The sequence below is a fragment of the Carassius carassius genome, chromosome 26, assembly GCF_963082965.1.
Source record: "Carassius carassius chromosome 26, fCarCar2.1, whole genome shotgun sequence".
In the NCBI taxonomy this organism is placed as follows: domain Eukaryota; kingdom Metazoa; phylum Chordata; class Actinopteri; order Cypriniformes; family Cyprinidae; genus Carassius; species Carassius carassius.
The window spans coordinates 1732673-1752184 of NC_081780.1; the positions used below are offsets into that span (position 1 = coordinate 1732673).

The following is a 19512-nucleotide window of genomic DNA, read 5'->3' on the forward strand; positions in this document are numbered from 1 at the left end:
AAGTGTCCCGCTTTACCTGAAATCAAACTTACATATTTATCGATCACCTTGTAAATAAATGTGACCCTGATCCACAAAACTAAGGGTCAATTTTTTTGTAATTGAGATTTATTAATCTGAAAGCTGCATAAACAAGCTTCCGGTTGGTTTGTTGGGATATAACTATTTGAATATCTCCAATCTGAGGGTGCAAAAAATTTTTATACATGCATTTAAAGTCGTCCAAATGAAGTTCTCAGCAATGCATATTACTAATAAAAAAATATGTTCTAATATAGCCAGGTTGGGAATTTACAAAATCTCTTAATGTAACACGATCTTTGCGTAATATACTAATGATTTTTAGCACAAAAGAAAAATTATTTTTAGCATAAAAGAAAAATCGATCATTTTAACCCATACAGTGTAGCTATTACTACAAATATACCTGTGCAACTCATGGCTGGTTTTGTGCTCCAGGGTCACAAATCCCATTGTGGTTTCACAGTTTACCAAAGCCCTATTACCCCAAAATCTCTCATTTGGAGGGCAAAATTCAGAACGTCACTGTGACAACTTGCCCCGGTCCCCGTGTCTGACAGGAGATATTCCCGGTGCTTCTTCAGCCGTGATGTCTTTCAATGCACGGAGAGCGTCCGTGCGCGGAAGGTGACACTATAAAGCGACGTACGTGATGCGCATCCAGCGCTTTTTACGCGCGGTGACGTCCATCAATATCGCGGCTCTCCGGCGTCCTACTGCGCGTTTCGGAGCATCTTCTGCGCGGAGACCACGAGCAGCTGCTGCTGCTTCTGCCGGCTGGACTTGACGGCTAGGATCGCCTGGCGGTTCTTGTACTGGACCATCTGGAGCGTGATCTCCGCGTTCCAGCCCTCGTCCTGCGGGCACCTGAAGTCGATCTCTCGGCCCTCGGACATCACCACCGTGAAGTACACGTACTTGCCCTTGCGCTCCACGCAGTCCACCGTCTTCATGTTGGCGAAGTGCAGCTCCTTCGCCTTGCAGGCGGTGTCGTGGTGGTGGTGGTGGTGGTGTTTGGGTGGGTGAAGCACCAGTCCCTCTTCGGTCAGCACGCAGCGCTTCTTCTTCCACAGCTGCAGCAGACCATCACTGCGCTTCTCCAGCGCGCCCTCCTTCAGCACCGCGCCGCCGCCGGACTCAAGCATCGCCTCCGATCGCGCATCAAACGCTCCTGAGGGTGGACTGAGGGTGGGTAGGTATGAGCTGATAGATGGAGGTCTGCGAAGAGTGTGATGATCGGGACGGAGCGCGCACGGGGGTTTTCTCTCACGCGCGGACCGCCCACTGCACGCGCTCAACTAAGCAACATCAGCGCACGCGCGCACACACTCGAGTCCATCATGGACCGTCTCGAAAAGCCATATAAAGTGCCCATCGAGGCAGCATTTTTAGGAATCAATCTTATTCTATCTTATGAAATTTAATGTGAATATTTCAAACATCTAAAAAAAAGCAATACTATAAAAAGGTGTTAAATATTTCAACCGTGTGTAAATCAAGATATTAATAGAATATAATTTTAGTTTAAAAACCAACTATTTGGAACATGCAAAATCTTTTTTAGATTTAAATAGTTAATATAGATATAAATACTAAATGACAATACAAAGATAATTTTTATATAAACAACGTGTGCTCATCAGGGTTATTATAAATAACGAAAACCAGAACTTATAAGAAAACTGAAATAAAATGTAAATAATTCCAGGTCAACATCTCAATTCATGTAGCCTGCTAAAATAACTAAGACTATATACTATACATACACATATATACATATATATACACATATACACACATATATACACATATATATACACACACACACACACACACACACACACACACATACATATATATATATATATATATATAAAATATATAAATCCACAATGCTATAATTATGTGAACATAAAATGAAACTGGAAAACAATAATATTCAAAATATTAGTACAATTATAGTATCTAAATGATGCTATAACAGCACTAGTAATAATTAAAATAAATACATCTAATTTTAACAAGACCTGATGTAAAACCATCCTAATTTAACACTTTTGCAATTTTTGTTTTAAATAAATTTCTTATGGAAGGCATTTTCTGCCAAATTTAAATAAATAAATGAAATGATTAAAATTAAAACCAGATTAATGATTTCATTACAGAAAACTGTACGCAAAATATGTGACAAAATTGAGAATGAAATTAAATGATTTCATTTTCACGGTGACATACCTGTCAAATTGAAAAATAAAATGCAATTGCTGATTTCACATTTCATTTTCAATAGTCTCGAGGCAAGACTGCCAATATTAAAATGAAAAGCAAACGTGAAAAAGAAACTACACATACAGTTTTTACAAAGCTCTTTATTAACGCTCACGCAATAATAGTGACACAATTCAAATTTAAAAGTAAATTTTACTTGTCATTTTAATTCCTCTTTTATTTCACTGTTTTCATTTTCAAAGACAACCTGCATGCAAATTATATGTTAATGAGTGGGTGTGGCTTATTCAAGTAACGGCGCTAGAGACAAAAGTCTCGTGTGCATGAGTTGAATGGTGGTTGAAACAATGTGTGAAACGACATTAAAATGTGAATATATTGTAATCGAGACATGGCGAATCTGTTAGTGAGCTTTTGCGGGAAGCTGCTGCAGCATTAGAAAGTGGAAGAAACAACCAGCCTGACCAGCATGCGTCAAACCCTCGACCCACTGCAGTTCCTCGGCCTGAGCCTCCACGAGACTCACCGGAAAATCTGCTGTCTGCTGAGTTTGTGACGGCTGCAAAATGTCCAAGTGTATCCAAGATTAGGGCTGCTCCGATCACGATCGGCCGATCGTTAATGCGCATCTCTTCAGTAAAGCCGGTTCTCTAATCAGCGGTTAATTCCATCAGGTGTGTGATTTCACATAGAGCAGCTGTTACTACACAGAGCCGTTGTTAACTGAGAAGATGCACAAATAAACGCTGAAAATGAACGTGGATTTGCGCAGCTTCTCAGTTAACAATGGCTCTGTGTAGTAACAGCTGCTCTATGTGAAATCACGCACCTGATGGAATTAACCGCTGATTAGAGAACCGGCTTTACTGACGAGATGCGCATAACGATCGGCCGATCGTGATCGGAGCACCCCTATCCAAGATAGATTCAACTCGTAGCAAAATGAAGTCATTATCATCCGAAATGTTTGCTAGCTGGTTTAATTCTGCTGCTATACTGGCCTTAACCGCCATTATAGCTCCTCCACGTAACAATGTAATTGAGCCACACCCACTCATTAACATATAATTTGCATGCAGGTTGTCTTTGAAAATGAAAACAGTGAAATAAAAGAGGAATTAAAATAAGTAAAATTTACATTTAAATTTGAATTGTGTCACTATTATTGCGTGAGCGTTAATAAAGAGCTTTGTAAAAACTGTATGTGTAGTTTCTTTTTCACGTTTGCTTTTCATTTTAATATTGGCAGTCTTGCCTCGAGACTATTGAAAATGAAATGTGAAATCACCAATTGCATTTTATTTTTCAATTTGACAGGTATGTCACCGTGAAAATGAAATCATTTAATTTCATTCTCAATTTTGTCACATATTTTGCATAGTTTTCTGTAATGAAATCATTAATCTGGTTTTAATTTTAATCATTTCATTTTTTTATTTAAATTTGGCAGAAAATGCCTTCCATACATTCTGACCACAAGCCAAAAATAAACCATTATGGACAAGTGCAATGAATGTTTTCCAGATATTTTTTCCCTTTCATTACAATTGTACACAGAGATGATCATTTAGTATTTTTAGCTACATTAAATATGGAAATCAGATACTCTGTTAATCTTTTAGCTCCATATTTTGAAATGAGTAACAGACCCATTACATCTTTATTATAAAGTGAGGTCAAAATTGATTACTAGTGGTCAAATTTAATTCAGGCAACTTCAACTCAATGTTGCCGCCTAGTGGAGTCACTGAATGATTACAAGTGTTCACCAATTGACAAACCTTCATAAAACTGGTGCTCAAATGACAGCCTTAATAAGCTTTACACATGAACAGAAGGAGACAGACCAAGGCTTGCACGTTTTACCAGTTTATTTTTCATGAATATACATCCACGTACAGTTATTGAGTACATTAGTATTTTGTAGCATGGCATTTTGCTTTGACAACAGCTGCTGAGGGGAACCAGAAAGACCCCTGCTGCTTCTGCCGCTCACCAGACACAACTAACTAACTGACCGGTGATCCGGACAGAGCCAGGCCACGAGACACGGGATACTGCGGCGGTGAGGCTTTCCAGGTGAAAATATTGCTCTATCTGTTTCAGACCTGCTGGGCTGCGCTACGAGTGAGATCAGACGAAGACACACACACACACACACACACACCCCTTCACAGTGATACGCCTGTCAAACAGAGAATGTGTTTCACCACAAACATCACTCAGGGCCGAGCTCAGAAACGACAACCAATCAGAGTCTAGCTAAACTGGCTCCTCCAATCAGGCTCTCTCGTTCAAAGTTTAATCCTCCAATGAGGTCGCTCGGATTGTTGTAAGTGCATTTCGCGGAGCAGAGAACCCTCCTGAAGAACGGCAAGCCAGCTGAAAGTTAAGCATTGGTCGAATCGACGGAAAAAACAAACGCGTCGGACACATGACGAAAATACAAAGTGCTCATTGAAAAGAAAGGAGTCATGCAGCAGAGCGCCGACTGATGGACCAGTCTCCACCGAGCTTTAAACAGCATCCCAACCTAAAACAGCCGACGTTTTTGTGGAATGTTAACCGAATGAATCTCTCCTGTAAACCTGGAACATCTTTCCACAGCTGTTGTCTAAGATCAATACAAAAGAATTCACGAGAACCCAACTAGTTTAGCGGTGAAGGAACGAGTGTCATGCTTCGAAGGGTTTTATAACTATAGATACAGAGAAAGAGGAAAACGAAAAGAAGTCTAGTAAAATATGATGCGTCATGAGCCGCGGCTCCCGATGGAGGAGTTGTGTGTGGTGGCTTTTTCTTATTTTTTGTAACAAAAATCTCGAAACCATTTTATTTCATTTTTCAATTGTTTCTACCAAGAAAAATACAAAACATTGTAAGGCGGTAAGTAACTATGTTTGATTGAAGCCGTTACAGTGTATGGGATCCTGAAGGTGGCGCTGTCATCACTGCTGTTTGCACTCCTCTGGAGGATTGGCATCCTTCTGTGAAACAAACAAACAGAGCGAGGAACAGTTACACCTTCTGCACACAAAATGCATTTCCATTGTGAAAACAGCTCAGGGTTTAGGTCCATAAGCGTTTCAGCCAATCAAATCACACGGCTACAAATTAAAGGTCGTAGGGCCCTATGATTTCTGTGACGGGAGAAGTTGTGGAATTTAGTCATAAGTGCAATTTACATTAACTTCATAAGCATTTAATCGTTTTGTTTGATAATCATCACATGCACACAGAAAGGGTCTTGCACATCCGTTGACCAACACTTTTCAAAGTTATCAAATTATTAAAATGTCAGGAATAATCCATTCAACCCCCTAAACCAACTTATTCTCATTTGATTACTTCAATTAAACTGTTAATGTTTTATAAAACATTAAAACCAGATATAGCTCAATTTCTGAGAAAAACAAATAATAAGAGTGAAAATCAAAAAAAGAAAAATGATTCGACTTTAATATAAAAATGTAATTAATTATTACTTAGTTTAAACATTACAGCAGATCCCATTAAAATGTAAATTAATCAAATGGGGGAAATCTATTTACAAAGATTTAAATAAATATAAATTAAATAAATCCGGGATAGTAAAAATAGGTTTCATAAGACTGTAAAATATAAACACTAAAACAAATTAAATTGCATCAATTTCAGGATTAATTAGACATAAGTACGAAAAACTGAAAATTGGAATAAGGCACAGATAATCTTAAACTTAAGTTACATAAGTTTTATTAAAACTAGACATTGTATACGATTAATAAAATATAATTTAACCATTAAACAGAATCCATAAAAATTACAACTAAAACAAAAGATGAATTGGGGGTGGGGGGGTGGGGGGGTCATGAAACAGACTCATAGGGCCCTAGGGATGACACAGCAATGACTGACACTGGTTTCCACCAATGGCATGGTCTTTCACCCTCGGCGGGGAACAAGTCAGACCAAGACTTCATTTGGAGAGCAAACCGGATGCTTCAACATACAGAAGCAATACAGATGCTAATGGCAACTCACGATGGTTAAAGAGAGGAAACAAGCACAAGTGTTAGTGGTCAGTGTGGGGAATGATGGGAAGGGAATCAAGCGCAACGGGAGGGTCACATTAATTCATGAGCGTTACCTACCAGGGCAGGGTTACTACAGACATCACTTACACCTAGTGAGGAGAAATTTAGAGAGGAACTCAAATTCAGAGAGGTGCCAAGAGCTTCAGAAGTTAACATGTTAATTAGGTCTTTGCTTAAAGAACTCTAATTCTGTTTGATTAGTCAAGAGCATGCTTTGAGTGAAGATGAGACAAGCATGCTGAAGACAGATGTTTGTGAACAACGCCGAGAAGATAAACCTGCAGAGATGCTTCAATCACATCCAGAACCATGAAGATGACTGTATCAGATTAAACTAAGGAGTCAAACTAAGGAGCTAGAGCTAAACGATGAACTGAAATGAAATCCAAATTGCTAAATGCAAAGAAATCAAATGTGCTTTTTCAAAGTGAAGTGTTAAAACAAAAGAAAAATGAAAAAGACAGCCATAATTTTTAGCATTGTAGCTTTAGTTTAAAAATATTATATTTCTTAAATACTACATTTACAAATTTACTGTGAAATTACAATACTAATGCTAATGTTAGTTGTTTTATATTTATTTTATCAAATATAAAAATTAAGTGAACAAAGTATTCCTATTGTAATTTCACTGTAAAATAAAAATGGGGTATTTATATATTAATAAAAATATACAAAAACAAAATATTACAATAGTAATTAAAAAATAGTAATCTCACTATAAAATTAAATTGAGCATAAGAAATTTCTGAAAGTTAACTCGACAGTGAAATATTTTAAGTAATATATATTTTGCTCATTTTTATATTTTTTATTTATATTTTTATTAATATTACTATAACATAGCCATATTGATAAAAAAAAAAAAAAAAAAAAAAAACCACCATCAGAAAAAAAATAAAAAGTTCAAACAATTTCTATTTAATTTTAGTCCCCAAATCATGCAGCCATATAAATGAATAAAGTCAGTAAATTCGTTAACTATCCCACCCTGACCTTTAACCCCTTGGAGAAAGCACTGCTGCATCCCTCATCTATGCTCAGACTCAGAGAAAAAATGGGAACAGGAGAAAAGCTGGCCATTAAACTGACCTCTTGAGGGCAGCGTATATTCAGTGCTGTTGCTTTAGATGTGCTACTAGTAGTTTTAGAGCAGAGCAACAAAAATACCCACAGAAGTGCAGAGTAGTATTTATAAATCAGGGTTAAAGGTCTGACGTTCACAGAGAAGCTGCAAACACTGCGGCCATTTATCTACTCGTCAAAAAATGAGCTGTTCTCATTTGGATTTCTCTCTCGAATGGACCAAAGACGACAGTAAATAAAGCTGAAGTTAATAAATCTGTCAGGAGAATCAGCGTTTGAGGGCGAGAGAGGCAGAGAGGCATGAGTGGAAGTGACAGTATGTATTCTGTATGTTGAGATCTCAGTATCGACCTGCCGTGATGATCATCGATGGACGTCGGGACTCTTACCTTGGGCTCATAGTCTGGATCGTTCTCCTCGTCGGCCTCCTCTTCACCCTCCTGCATGTTACAAACACATCAGTTTATAAACTTCTAGAGGGATAACGATGATAAAAACAGACAAACAGAAGACTACTAACCTCATCATCAGCTTCCTCTCCCTCCTCGTCATACTAGAAAAAAAAGCACAGAGACACAGCGGTCAGAGGTTTGGAGATAAAGCATCGTTTGAATCCATGAATTCACTCACGTCATCGTCGTCATCTTCGATGGCTTCGCCGGTGAAGTACAGCACCGCCCTGGGCACGATCCGCTCGCGGATGAAGTGACCGATCTCGAAGTCTGCTGCTAACACAGCCTCAGAGTCCTCGTCCTGAACACAAACCATCAGTCACTCATTCAGAACAGTGACACTTCATGATCCCCAGCCAAAATAACATTCACCAAGCAGTTCAAAAGAAGTTGCCCTGCGATTTTGAGCCAAATGAGTGTTCTTGTGGCTCAGTGGTAGAGCACTGCGTTAGCAGCACAAGGTTGTGGGTTCGATTCCCAGGGAACACATGTTAGATAAATGTACAGCCTAAATGCACTGTAAGTCGCTTTGGATAAAAGCGTCTGCTAAATGCATAAATGTAATGTAAAATGTAAATAAGAGCTTTTCTGATGTTTGAAAGTTTTCAAAACAAACACAAAAAAGTATTGTTATAAATAATAGGCAGTACCAATATTACATAAATTAATTTTAATCAAATACTATAGTTAATGGTGTTTTTTTAAATACAATTTTTATGTGATTAAATGATCATTTAAAAGAATAATAGTATAAAGTAGCAAATTTGTTCTGCCCGTTTTTTTAATGAAATTTACTAGACATTAAACTATTAAAAGTCAATTGCCCTGATCTTTGTGGCAAATTGCACAAAAATTTAAAAATGTTAGTTTTAGGCCCTGGTCATGCATATTGAAATTTAAATATGCATTAATTTTTTTAATGCCACCTCAGCATCAAAGACATCTTCATGACGAAAACAGTAAATAAAAGTCATACAACTACCAAGAAGCTATATAAAGGCTGAGATCTAAGAAGTTGATACTTTAAATAAAAGAAAATCAGTTTAACATCTGAATAAAACTGTTGTCCGTTTATGTTAAAAAGAGTATTTAAAATTTAGTTCACCGAAATTAAAAAAAAAAAAGTAACAATGTTCATGAAGTTAGGAATAAAATCAGTCACTCACCAATTCACCGCTTTCTGGAACTGTAAAGAGAAAGTTCATTATCAGCAAATGCTATTCTACTAAAATAATATAACAGACTGACACATGGTTGATCAGCGATGAGATAGTTTTTTGGGGGGGGGGGGGGTTCACCTTCAGGCGGTGAGAAGAAATTGAAGAAGGAATCATTGGGGACCGTCTTGGTGACCGTCCTCACTGTGCCACGTCCCTTATGTTTCTGTTTCTTCTTAATGGTTTTCAATGTGACATTCTTGCCCTTAACCCAGTCGATCGTGCAGCTGAAAACAGAGTCAGTCTCTGATGTAACTAATGTTGTCAAAGCTAACAGAGTGAAAGTCAGGTTGAGCCGTACCCTGTGCAGCCCATGATCTCCGGCCCGTCGAAAGAGAAGGGATCCGACTCGTCCGGCTCAGACCTCATTTTGTAGGTCTTTGTCAGGACTGTGTTTGTGAAGAAATCGTTGGGTTCAAAGTGGAACTCTAATGTGAAACTCTTTGAAAAGAGAGACCAAACTGTGAGTAAACTGAGATTAAGACCTCAGACAGGAGACTGAGAGACGGTCAGACTCACCATTGGCTGGCCTGCATCTGAGAACTTGACTTTAATGTCTTGTAAGTGCTTAAGGATTGGTTCATCATGTTCCTAGACAGGAAAAACAAAATAAATGACACGCTTCTAAATACTAAAATCAATTCCATACATTTTCTTTTATAAAAACACATTCTAAAGCACATGTCCAAAATGCAAGACATTAACCAGCCTAAATTAAATGATACATTAAATTCTGAGTGAAACCGAACACAGTTGCATCATTAGAGTTCACCATGCCCTTATCTTCAGCTAAAAGGATGCAAGGTACAATTTAGCACCACAAGATGGCAGCAAGGACATTTTCCAAAGAGAAATCCCCTATTGTAAAAGCCCACGATGCATGACCTGCTTCTGAACACTACTACACTCACAATCGCTCCCTCGTGTGACTGCATTACCCGGTCGGTCTCGGCCTACCTGCAACATTTCGCTGAGAAGGTCGACGTTCTTGAAAACTGTGAGCCAAAACTCTGGGATTCCTTTAGGGTCTTCCTTCTCCTCGTCTTTCTTCTCTTCCTCCACTTTAGCCTTTTCCTTCATTTCCTCCTGGTGAAGACAAAGACCAAAACACAGAGTCAAGCTATGACTGAACAGCTTATACAGTAGAATGTAAACGCGGTGGTATTTGAAGAGCATGCAGGTATGGATCACCTGTACCTGCTTACTTACTGTCAGCTCTTCCTCTTCATCTGGTTTCCACTCGCACTCCTCATCTGTGGGTTCGTATGCAGCTCTCACGATGTCACTCCGCTGAAGACAGTTTTTAAACATTCGAGGCATTTCCAGAAGTTAAAACTGAAATATTTTAATTCACTATTTAAATAGTTTAATCAACTACTCAAAAAATAAACCGATGTTGCTGTAAATCACTGCTTGGACATAAAGATTCAGCTGATATACAGGGTTATGGTCATAAAGATAACAGAAAAAAAAGTATTACTTCGTAAAATACACTCAAATCAATATTACTGGCCCTTCATAAACAATTCAAATTTAATAAAATAAAAACAATTAATATGAACTAAAATATCTACACATTTTATTACTTAAATCTAAAATAAACAGCAAAAACAATTACTAAAACTACAATAACAGCAGAATATATATATATATATACACATCTATATAAACACCAAAACTATATTAGTCCCTTAATTATATTAAAATGTTGCCCAAGTACTCTGTTCTTGGCTAGAATAAACCGCCACACGAACTAGACTTTGTGCTGACACAAAAATACACTTGTAATGCAAGACTTAAAGTCAGTAAACTGGTTTGAAGTGTTATTTTGAAGGATCCCAACTTTTAATTGAGCCTCTTGGACCTCACTAGTCCACTGGGAGAGCGAGCGAGAGCTACAGAAGAGGATAAACAGCTACAGCTCAGGTTTTATTTTCTGTAAGGCATCTCTCTGGCTGCTGTTGGTCTCTAGTGTCCTTGATTGACCACTTGGTGTTTGCTGCAGTTGGAAATGCTGAAGCAGCGGGTCAAAGTAACCGTTTTAACGCACTCCTTCTGGCACACAACATCTTAAACCAGACCCCTTTTTCCATTTTGGAGGAAAGATTGGCAGCAGAAATGCATCGGTTTTTAAATCTCACCTTGTCAAAGAGCGGCTGATACAAAGCGGCGTATTTCCGCTCCAGTTCGTGCACTTCTTCGTAGAACTTGGCTTCGATGTGGGCACATTTTACCTGCAGGTTCTTCAGGGCATTAACACGTCTCTTCACCACCTTTGGTAAGCTGCGCAGACACCACAAACAACGTCACGCACTGCAAATGACACACTGATGATGATTCATGAATGCCTCAGGATCACCGTTTTGTATGGAGCGAGTAAAAAATATGCTTGACATTTGGTTGGCGCCTTCCAGAAAGGAATCGGGGAACAGGATCGGGACAAAATTAGCAACATTTAATTCAGTCGTTGTTGGCAAAGAAGGGAAATTAGATGCAGCCAATGGGAAACAAGGAAGCTATTTGAAGATGTGCTGTGCGTGGGCACGTACCTCTCCATGTACCCTGAGGGAGATCCTACAAGCCCATCCAACCTCTCCTGCAGCGCCGCAAGAATCTGAGGGTTCTGCATCATCTGCATCGTCAGCTGACGTGCTAAAATCACAGCAAAGAATCGACTGAAGTTCACAGCAGAAAACCATTACAAATCACACTCAGCATCACAGAAGCACCAAAGAATAACCAAGTTATTATTCAATTAATAACTAAATCATGCTAGTAAAACAATAGAGAAATTGCATACAAACTTACAAAAAAAAAAAAAATAGGTCACACATTAATGTGTCCTTGTTACACACGTTACATGTACTTACTATAATAACAATAAATTATGCATGATTACATGCAAGTAACCCTAAACCAAACCCTAACCATAAATGACATGCATGTAGTTACTTTAAATTACTCCGTACTTTTTAATGTAAAAAAAAAAAAAACAAGGACAATTTGTGTATCTGAAAAATAAATCTAATGTTACAAAAAAAAATAATTTGTGCTAATTAAGCAAATCTAAAAAAACAAGATACAATTTAAAATAAATTTCAAAGTACAAATTAATAATAATAAATAATAATAAATAAATAAAAAAAACTTCCACAACCCTGTAATACGTCTCAGATCTAGGGCACCTTCTTCACCAGGGGTCAAAAAAAAGATGCTCTTTTCATCCCAAAAATAAACAGTAGCAAACAGAGACAAGGTCAGCGGGACTGAAGCGATCTTTAATGAGTGACCGCACATCACATGCCTGTATTATTTAGTACTAAACCTTCTAATACTCATGGTCTTGCCCAATGGTTCGGTCCAATTGCTCAACACCGCTAAGATCACGGAACACTGATAATACCAAACACGAAACATGCCAGCGCAAACGTGTGCATGGCCTTCTCCTCATGAATGTCAGCAATAAGAATCCATGACAGATGGCCTTGTCCTTCACAGCTCCCTAGCAAAGAAAACCAGAGCAAAGAGACTCTAGACGATGAAAACACACTATGGAGGGGGTGATGGGAAATCTGATTTATTTTAGCCATTCGAATCGTCTCTAGAAAAGAAAGAAACTTCGAAGAGAAACTTGCATTCAAGCTGTCGCTCCATGTGTACCTACTTGGCATTTGATATATGAGGTGATCAAACACTGCGGTTTTAGAAGTGTTTACAACTAAGCTGTATAGTTATACTAGAAGATATATGGTTTCGAGTATCAGACGTCACTGCAACTTGGTCTGGTTGTGATGATTTGCAATGCAAATAGCAAAAGATGACTGATCAACCGTCCTCTCGAATAGGAGCAATAAGCGGTGGTTTACACAAGAGGTCATTATTAACAATTCATCAGCACAAATAGTTGCTTTGCTGAACCATCACTTATGGTAAAATTCAACAGTGACAGTTTATCATTACTCTGTGATAAACAAGCACCGCCAATGAAGGATACTTTGTTTTATAGTTTTAAAAAGGTTTGTGTTCCTACAATTAATCTTCATGAAGTAGTTATGTGCAAAAGAAACATAAGCTAGCTAAAATATATACACATCTAGAACGTGATCACGGTGCAAAAAAAATTGCATTAAAAAAAAATCTATTTATCTCGATGAGGCTTAGCTAATTTTTGCATTTTTATTTATTTTAACTAACATAATGACTTCACCATGAGAATATTTTGTAATCTTTTTATCAAGTTCAGCACTATTTTACATTAAGAGGAAGGTTTTCATTCATATAATGGCCATTTGCTAGTTGTCAACCATATTTTCTGATTTTAGTATCAGCAAAACCAACTACTGGTCAACCTCTTGTTCACACAGGATATGAAAGGGGGGGCGAACGGATGCTTGAAATAGTCAAAAGTCAAACCTTTACTGTTGTCTTCCCCAGTTTCCTCTTCCTCCACCTCTTCAACATCCTCCATATCTGCTGGGTCCATTTCAGTCTGGTCTTTACTGTAAAAACACACACACAATCAGTGATTAAACATGAACCCAACTAGCTTTGTAGGTCTTACGGTTCTGTTCTATCAATGTCTTCGATTCTTAAGAGAGCAAAACTGACTAAGAGAGGTCATATCACAAGCAATCAGCACTTCCTACTTGAAGATAAGAGCTCTGCAAAGAAAAACATTTTCTCTTAAAATATGTTTATCATCATGCATTTCAACTTTTTTTTCTATAACATTAAAATTTAAGCAGGACCTGAAGCACTGAGCATATCCAATTGTTAAATCTTAGCTGAAATAAGGATGGTGCAGGTGTGTGTGAAATAGCATCACATCTACGGCACACAGGAAGTTACTGTGGTGAGCAACAGGTGTATTGCTCGTGTCACAGAAGTGTCGAGTGAGTGAACCCCAGGTTGTAGAGTTGCAAGTATGTGTTTGGAATGGCTTAGACGCTAGGAGTACCACACAGTGTGTTAAAGCATGCAGACGATGTGTTGCTGGCCCTAGACCGTCTCCAACAGGCAGGAAACAGGTTAGGACTGGATGGGGTGTTTAATTGAGTTCCCTGGTTATGTGAGGGCTAATCAAAAAAATCAGCCAAGAGAGGCATTTATGCACCATTTCCCGCACAAACAACGGGCATAAAGAGATTTAAGATAGAAATGTGAAGGGCCATCAATACAATAAGCTGTCAAACTGGGAAATGAGATGACGGAGTAAGAAATAAATGCCCTTTAATAGGCAAACAAACACTTACTTGTCAAGATCTGCCATGTTGTTTCACCGTTTTGTTTCCTAGAAGGAAAAAAACAAAGGAAAATGTTAATGCTGTCCGTTATGTTCAACAGCCTCAAGCTAAATTCGGTCGCTGTATTAGGATGACTCAGGCAGCCAATATGTACAACTTTAACAATTTAGATGCATAACAGAAGCATCAAAATGTGCAATGGTGGTGCAAATATAGTGAAACGCATGCATGCACGCTGCAGTCCTCGTGATGGAAAACTTCAGTGGTACAGATTCAATCCCTGGGGGTTTATGGGATAGATTAGCTCTAAACATCAAAAGGTGTGAACCACTATCTTCAGCTCTGAATCTGACTGGATCCATTTGTCAGGGTCCGACCTGCATACGAGGAAACTCCAACGCACAGACGGCTCAAACACAGGCTCAGACGCCTACCTCCAGACCTCCAGCGGCAAGAGCGAGCAGCTTCATTCATTCGTGAGCTGATTGCTACAGACAGACTGTTCTCAGCCTGCTCTGCTCGTCGCCATTAGAAGATCAATAACATGAAGACCTGACACCACCCTGGCAGCATCCATTCTTGACAGATTTGAAGCTTAATCTCTTCCTCTTTCTGTCTGCGTCAAGATCAGACAATTGAAACCTGTCAATACAGACACATAAGAGAGTCTCCCAAACCATGGCAGCAACGGATCACCTTATTTCACAACAAGACGTCACAATACCAGCACAAAGTTCCTGGCACATTTCCTTCAGACTCTGATAACCATTATTCAGCACTGAAAGCAAGCCTTTAAACCTTTCAAAATCTAGCTGACCTGAGAGCAAAGGTTCAACGCACTAAAACCTCTTTAGGCTTTCCAAACCTCATGACCAACACGTTTCCAAGACTCCGATATGATTCACTCCAGTCAGTCGTGGCTTAGATTGCTCTCGATAGCAATTTCAGGTCTACTTTCACACACCTAAAAACCACAACTCTACAAATTCACTGGTTTTTCCGGACCGTAAGAAGCAAATCTTGTCACTAATTCATGCATCTTAAAAAGCAGAAGCAAATAAAATGCATTTAACCAAACTAGAGACTGACCAAATTTTAAGATATTTACATTTTTTCTACTTAACCGGTCATTCTCAATAATAACCCAGAAGAAAATAACACCTCTGTGATAAAACACAGTTTTAAATTATGCCTTTCCAACACAGAAATGACTGGAAGGGGGTTAAAAAATCTCCTAAATTTACTGATATAGTAATATATTTAATTCAATTCAAGTTTTTTTATAGCGCTTTTTACTACACAAATCATAGCAAAGCAACTTTACAGAAAATTAAGTTTCTACAAGATTAAGTAGTAGCTTATAAGTGGTGACTGTCAGTTTATGTGCATATGACTTCAGAAAAATTAATACAAGAAATAGTCAGCCAGACAATGAACACTATTAACAGCAATTATTATGTGACTGTATAGTAAGTAGCAATATTTGTTACTACTTATAATATATTTACTTCTTATAATAAATTATTATTAGTATTGTGTTATCAGGTATATTTGATTTTCTTTTAAATGTACACAGATTGTGTTTATTATTCACATAAAATTATAAATGTGTAAAATAGTCATTTATAATACATTAACAAAAAAGTTATTAGAATTAAGTGATCAAACCAATGCAAAAAAAAAAAAAAAAAAAAAGAAATTGTCACCCAATCTTAAAAAGAAAAACCCATCAACAATAGTAACAAGACAAAAAAAAGAAATTAAATAGAAGATAAAATACAGTAATACTGACTGACTTCAATTACACAGCACAACCCACCACCAGCCATTTCAACATTTCACAGATACAGAGGTGACAAGTTAAACTAACCAACCAACTCTGTCAAGCTACTATCTAAAACAGCTGTTTAACTCTTAAACTGGGTTAATGTTCTTGGATTTGATCCAAGGGTCAGTGCAGTGGTCAATTCCCAGCAGGCCACATCACCACGTGTTTCCTTCTCAGATTCACCGGCTAAAGCTGCTAGCAGCACAGTACACATATAACCAACCCATCTCAACAAGAGAAGACTTAGCAGAAACACAACAGAATTTAAACTAGCATTTCATCCTAATCATGCGCGAACATGTGCCAAATTTGCATTTCCACATCCAAATCTCATTTAAAAATAGATTACTTAGTTAAATGAACCGGATATTTAAATTTTCCGACAAGGTGATCATACACCCCCCCCCCTCCCCAAAAAAAACGGGGGGGGGGGGGGGGAACTTGCCCGCCAGATCAGACCAACTATCATCATCATCATCCTCCCAACATAAGAAAATACGCTCAAGACAACATTTCCAACTACTGTAACCGAACAAACAAACCTTTAAACATTAAAACCCCAGTTTGATGTGTCCGTTTAACGGCTAAACCTGAATTCATTCGATATTTAAAATACGAACAGCCATTTTCATCTCCATCATGGAGGAGTCCGTCTCGACGGCTGCTGACTGACGGACTGCGCGCTAACGTAAACATCTCGATTCGTGTTAAATCTCGACTCAAGTACTAATTTATCTTCTAGAATGAAAAAAAGAGGTTTATAAGCAGCCTCTCGGCGGTGTGTGCTCTTACCGAGAGCCCGATGTGCAGAGGTCTGTCTGAGGCGGTGCTGCTGCGCAGTGAACAGCGCGAGACACCCGCTCTGATGGCGCTAAAAGGGAAAGAGATCCCGCCGCGTGCGCTCATATACATCTGGCGTCACCACGTAACATAGATCACGCTTACACTAATCCTACTACGGCGAAGGCGGGGCTCATGAATATTAATTACGTACCGCGATATTCGCGCTCTAGCGCTAGTCTGATTGGACGTTTGCACGCACGTGTCTTTCGTGTTAGCTAATTAATATTCATGAGCTAAGCCTTGGCCATAGTAGGATTTGGAAATATGCCACTAGGACAACGGCGAGCGCAGAGGGAGGGGCTGCCGGAAATGGTTTAGGGGGAATGCCATTGTTCCAGAGCTGGCTGGAGCTGAGGTTCCCGCCAAAGCGTTTGCCAGGAAATATTTTAAAATTAAAATATCTAGCTATCTATCTATCTAGTCTGACAGAATAAACTTGGAAACATTTTGTTGAAACCAATTCTGTGAAATTACTAATAATAACACTTCTTCTTGGTATGCATTGTTACAAAATGTAACAAATTTGTAAGATAATAAATAGTCATTGTTCTGTGCGTTTAGAAGAAACAAGACTGAAATTCCAGAAACTGGAGCAAAAACTACTCCGCTTAGAAATTAAGGTTGTTTTGCAGTGAATTGCACTGATTTAAAATAAAAATAAAAATCCATGGCAGAAAGTGCAGTATTAAACTGAATATTAATAAGCCTTGATCTTTTCATATAACAGTTTATTAGAAGGTTTCGGTAGAATTTCTAAAACCTAAAGATTTCTGACTTGACCTCATCGAGCCGCAGCAATTTCTGACACTCATCTGTTACTTTCTTTAAAAGAGACATGAAACCGGAAAAGAAAAATTAAGAAAGAAGGAAACAGGCCACAGAAATACATGTTGAGTTTATAAGCATCTTTAAGTATTATAATTGCTCTGAGGAAAGAGCTGCAAAAAAACACCATGCAACAGTATCAAAGAACTGGAGAGATGACATCAGGGAACAACTATTTTTTATTTACTTATAATGTTATATTTATTTAGCACATTCTGGTTAGCCTTTTAATCAGCTTATGATATGCAAATGAGCTTGGAATCTTAGATCAGAGACAAAAATGATTGCATAAATATTGCGAATTTATTATTTAAACCTGAAGAGACACGCATGATATCCTTCGTTAAGACATATAATTGCATAACTAAGTACGCTTAATATATACAAATGCAGAGATATCAACGTTCAAAAATACTGTTAACCTGAATGTTAGCAAAATGTTATAGAACATATTTTTGTTAGCTGGGATCACATCATGTTTCATTACTTCAAGGGAGGACGTTCATGGTGAATGTGTTCATTGTGAGACAGCTGATATTTAATAACATACACATAACCTTTTTAATCAGCAGTTTACTGCAGACACAGGTAAAAGAGACTGACTCACATTCCCAGTGAGTTATGAAAACATTATTTTTGAATGTTCTCTGAATGTTCAAAATGTCCAAAATGTTTTTAAAATATTTTGAACATTCCATGTGATCATTTTGCACATATTATGGGAACATCTAAAAAACAGTAGACAAAAATGTCCCATGAATGATGTGATGAATACTTTTTTTTTTTTTTTTTTAGAAGAAGTTAACTTTGAATGGAGATTCTATTAAAGTTACTGAAAGAATGTTTGTTCATAACTTTGAGAAAACCTTGCCAGAACATTTTAAAAACACAATCTGTTAGCAGATAACAAAATATAGCTGTCAAAGGGATAGTTCACCCAAAAATTCTGTCATCATTTACTCACCCCGAAGTGGTTTCAAACCTGTTTCTTTCTGCTGCTGATCAAACTGTTGATGGTAGCCATTGACTTCCATAGTATAGAAAACAAAATAGTCAATGGCTACCGTCAACTGCATTCTTTAAAACATCTTCTTTTGTGTTCAACAGATATATCAACTCATATAGGTTTGAAAAAACGTCATGGTGAGTAAATGACAGAATATTCATTTTTTTTGGTAAACTATACCTTTAAATTAATTTCTCAAATAAAATCAGATTGGATTCAGGCACTCCATTCAAGCACCATTAAAGTAGTCCATATGACTTCTGCGCTGTATTTGAGTGAGTTAATGATGACAAGAATGCATGAACTCTTATTTAAACTGAATTTTTCAGCTAATGTGACTCGGGGGATGAAAGCGCGTGCCGGCCTCTCACCCTTTATTGCTCCTCTGTAACTATCATCTAGCGCTGAGACTTCAACCCTGCCCACTCGATATCCTGCTGACAGTAACAGGAGCTGACATATAGATGCCCACAGTTTTTAAAAATTAATGCAGTGACAGAGACACAGTTAACCCGTCAGCGGCTGCATCTGTGTAACTCTCACACACACTCACACAGGGTTACATAAGAGACGAGGACAGGTGTTCACCCAAAAACATGCTTCACAGACATACAGAAATAGATAGAAAACACCTCATCAGTGTGAGTGAAACAGGCCTTCATGATTTACATCTCATTACTGAGGCT

The 19512-nt window shown here is 38.0% G+C and overlaps 2 protein-coding genes across 5 annotated transcripts; both read right to left on the reverse strand.

Moving 5' to 3' along the window:
- Nucleotides 1-370: 370 nt before the first annotated feature.
- On the reverse strand, nt 371-1328 carry phlda1 (pleckstrin homology-like domain, family A, member 1). Its single transcript, XM_059511855.1, has one exon. The coding sequence runs from the start codon at nt 1164-1166 to the stop codon at nt 735-737; it is 432 nt and encodes a 143-aa protein (XP_059367838.1). The 5' UTR covers nt 1167-1328; the 3' UTR covers nt 371-734.
- Nucleotides 1329-4103: 2775 nt separating this feature from the next.
- nap1l1 (nucleosome assembly protein 1-like 1) lies at nt 4104-17065 on the reverse strand. Of its 4 annotated transcripts, none has more exons than XM_059510618.1 (15): nt 16945-17065; nt 14334-14371; nt 13495-13580; nt 11631-11733; nt 11223-11364; nt 10291-10371; nt 10039-10167; nt 9601-9672; nt 9383-9522; nt 9163-9308; nt 9031-9050; nt 8043-8165; nt 7933-7965; nt 7802-7852; nt 4104-5237 (listed from the first exon to the last, which is right to left on the reverse strand). In XM_059510618.1, the coding sequence occupies exons 2-15, from the start codon at nt 14348-14350 to the stop codon at nt 5199-5201; spliced, it is 1182 nt and encodes a 393-aa protein (XP_059366601.1). In that variant the 5' UTR covers nt 14351-14371; nt 16945-17065; the 3' UTR covers nt 4104-5198. The 4 variants fall into 4 exon arrangements, with proteins under 4 accessions (XP_059366601.1, XP_059366600.1, XP_059366598.1 ...); XM_059510617.1 differs by having other exon boundaries at nt 10279-10371; XM_059510615.1 differs by adding an exon at nt 6384-6415 and having other exon boundaries at nt 10039-10371.
- Between the last annotated feature and the right edge of the window lie 2447 nt (nt 17066-19512).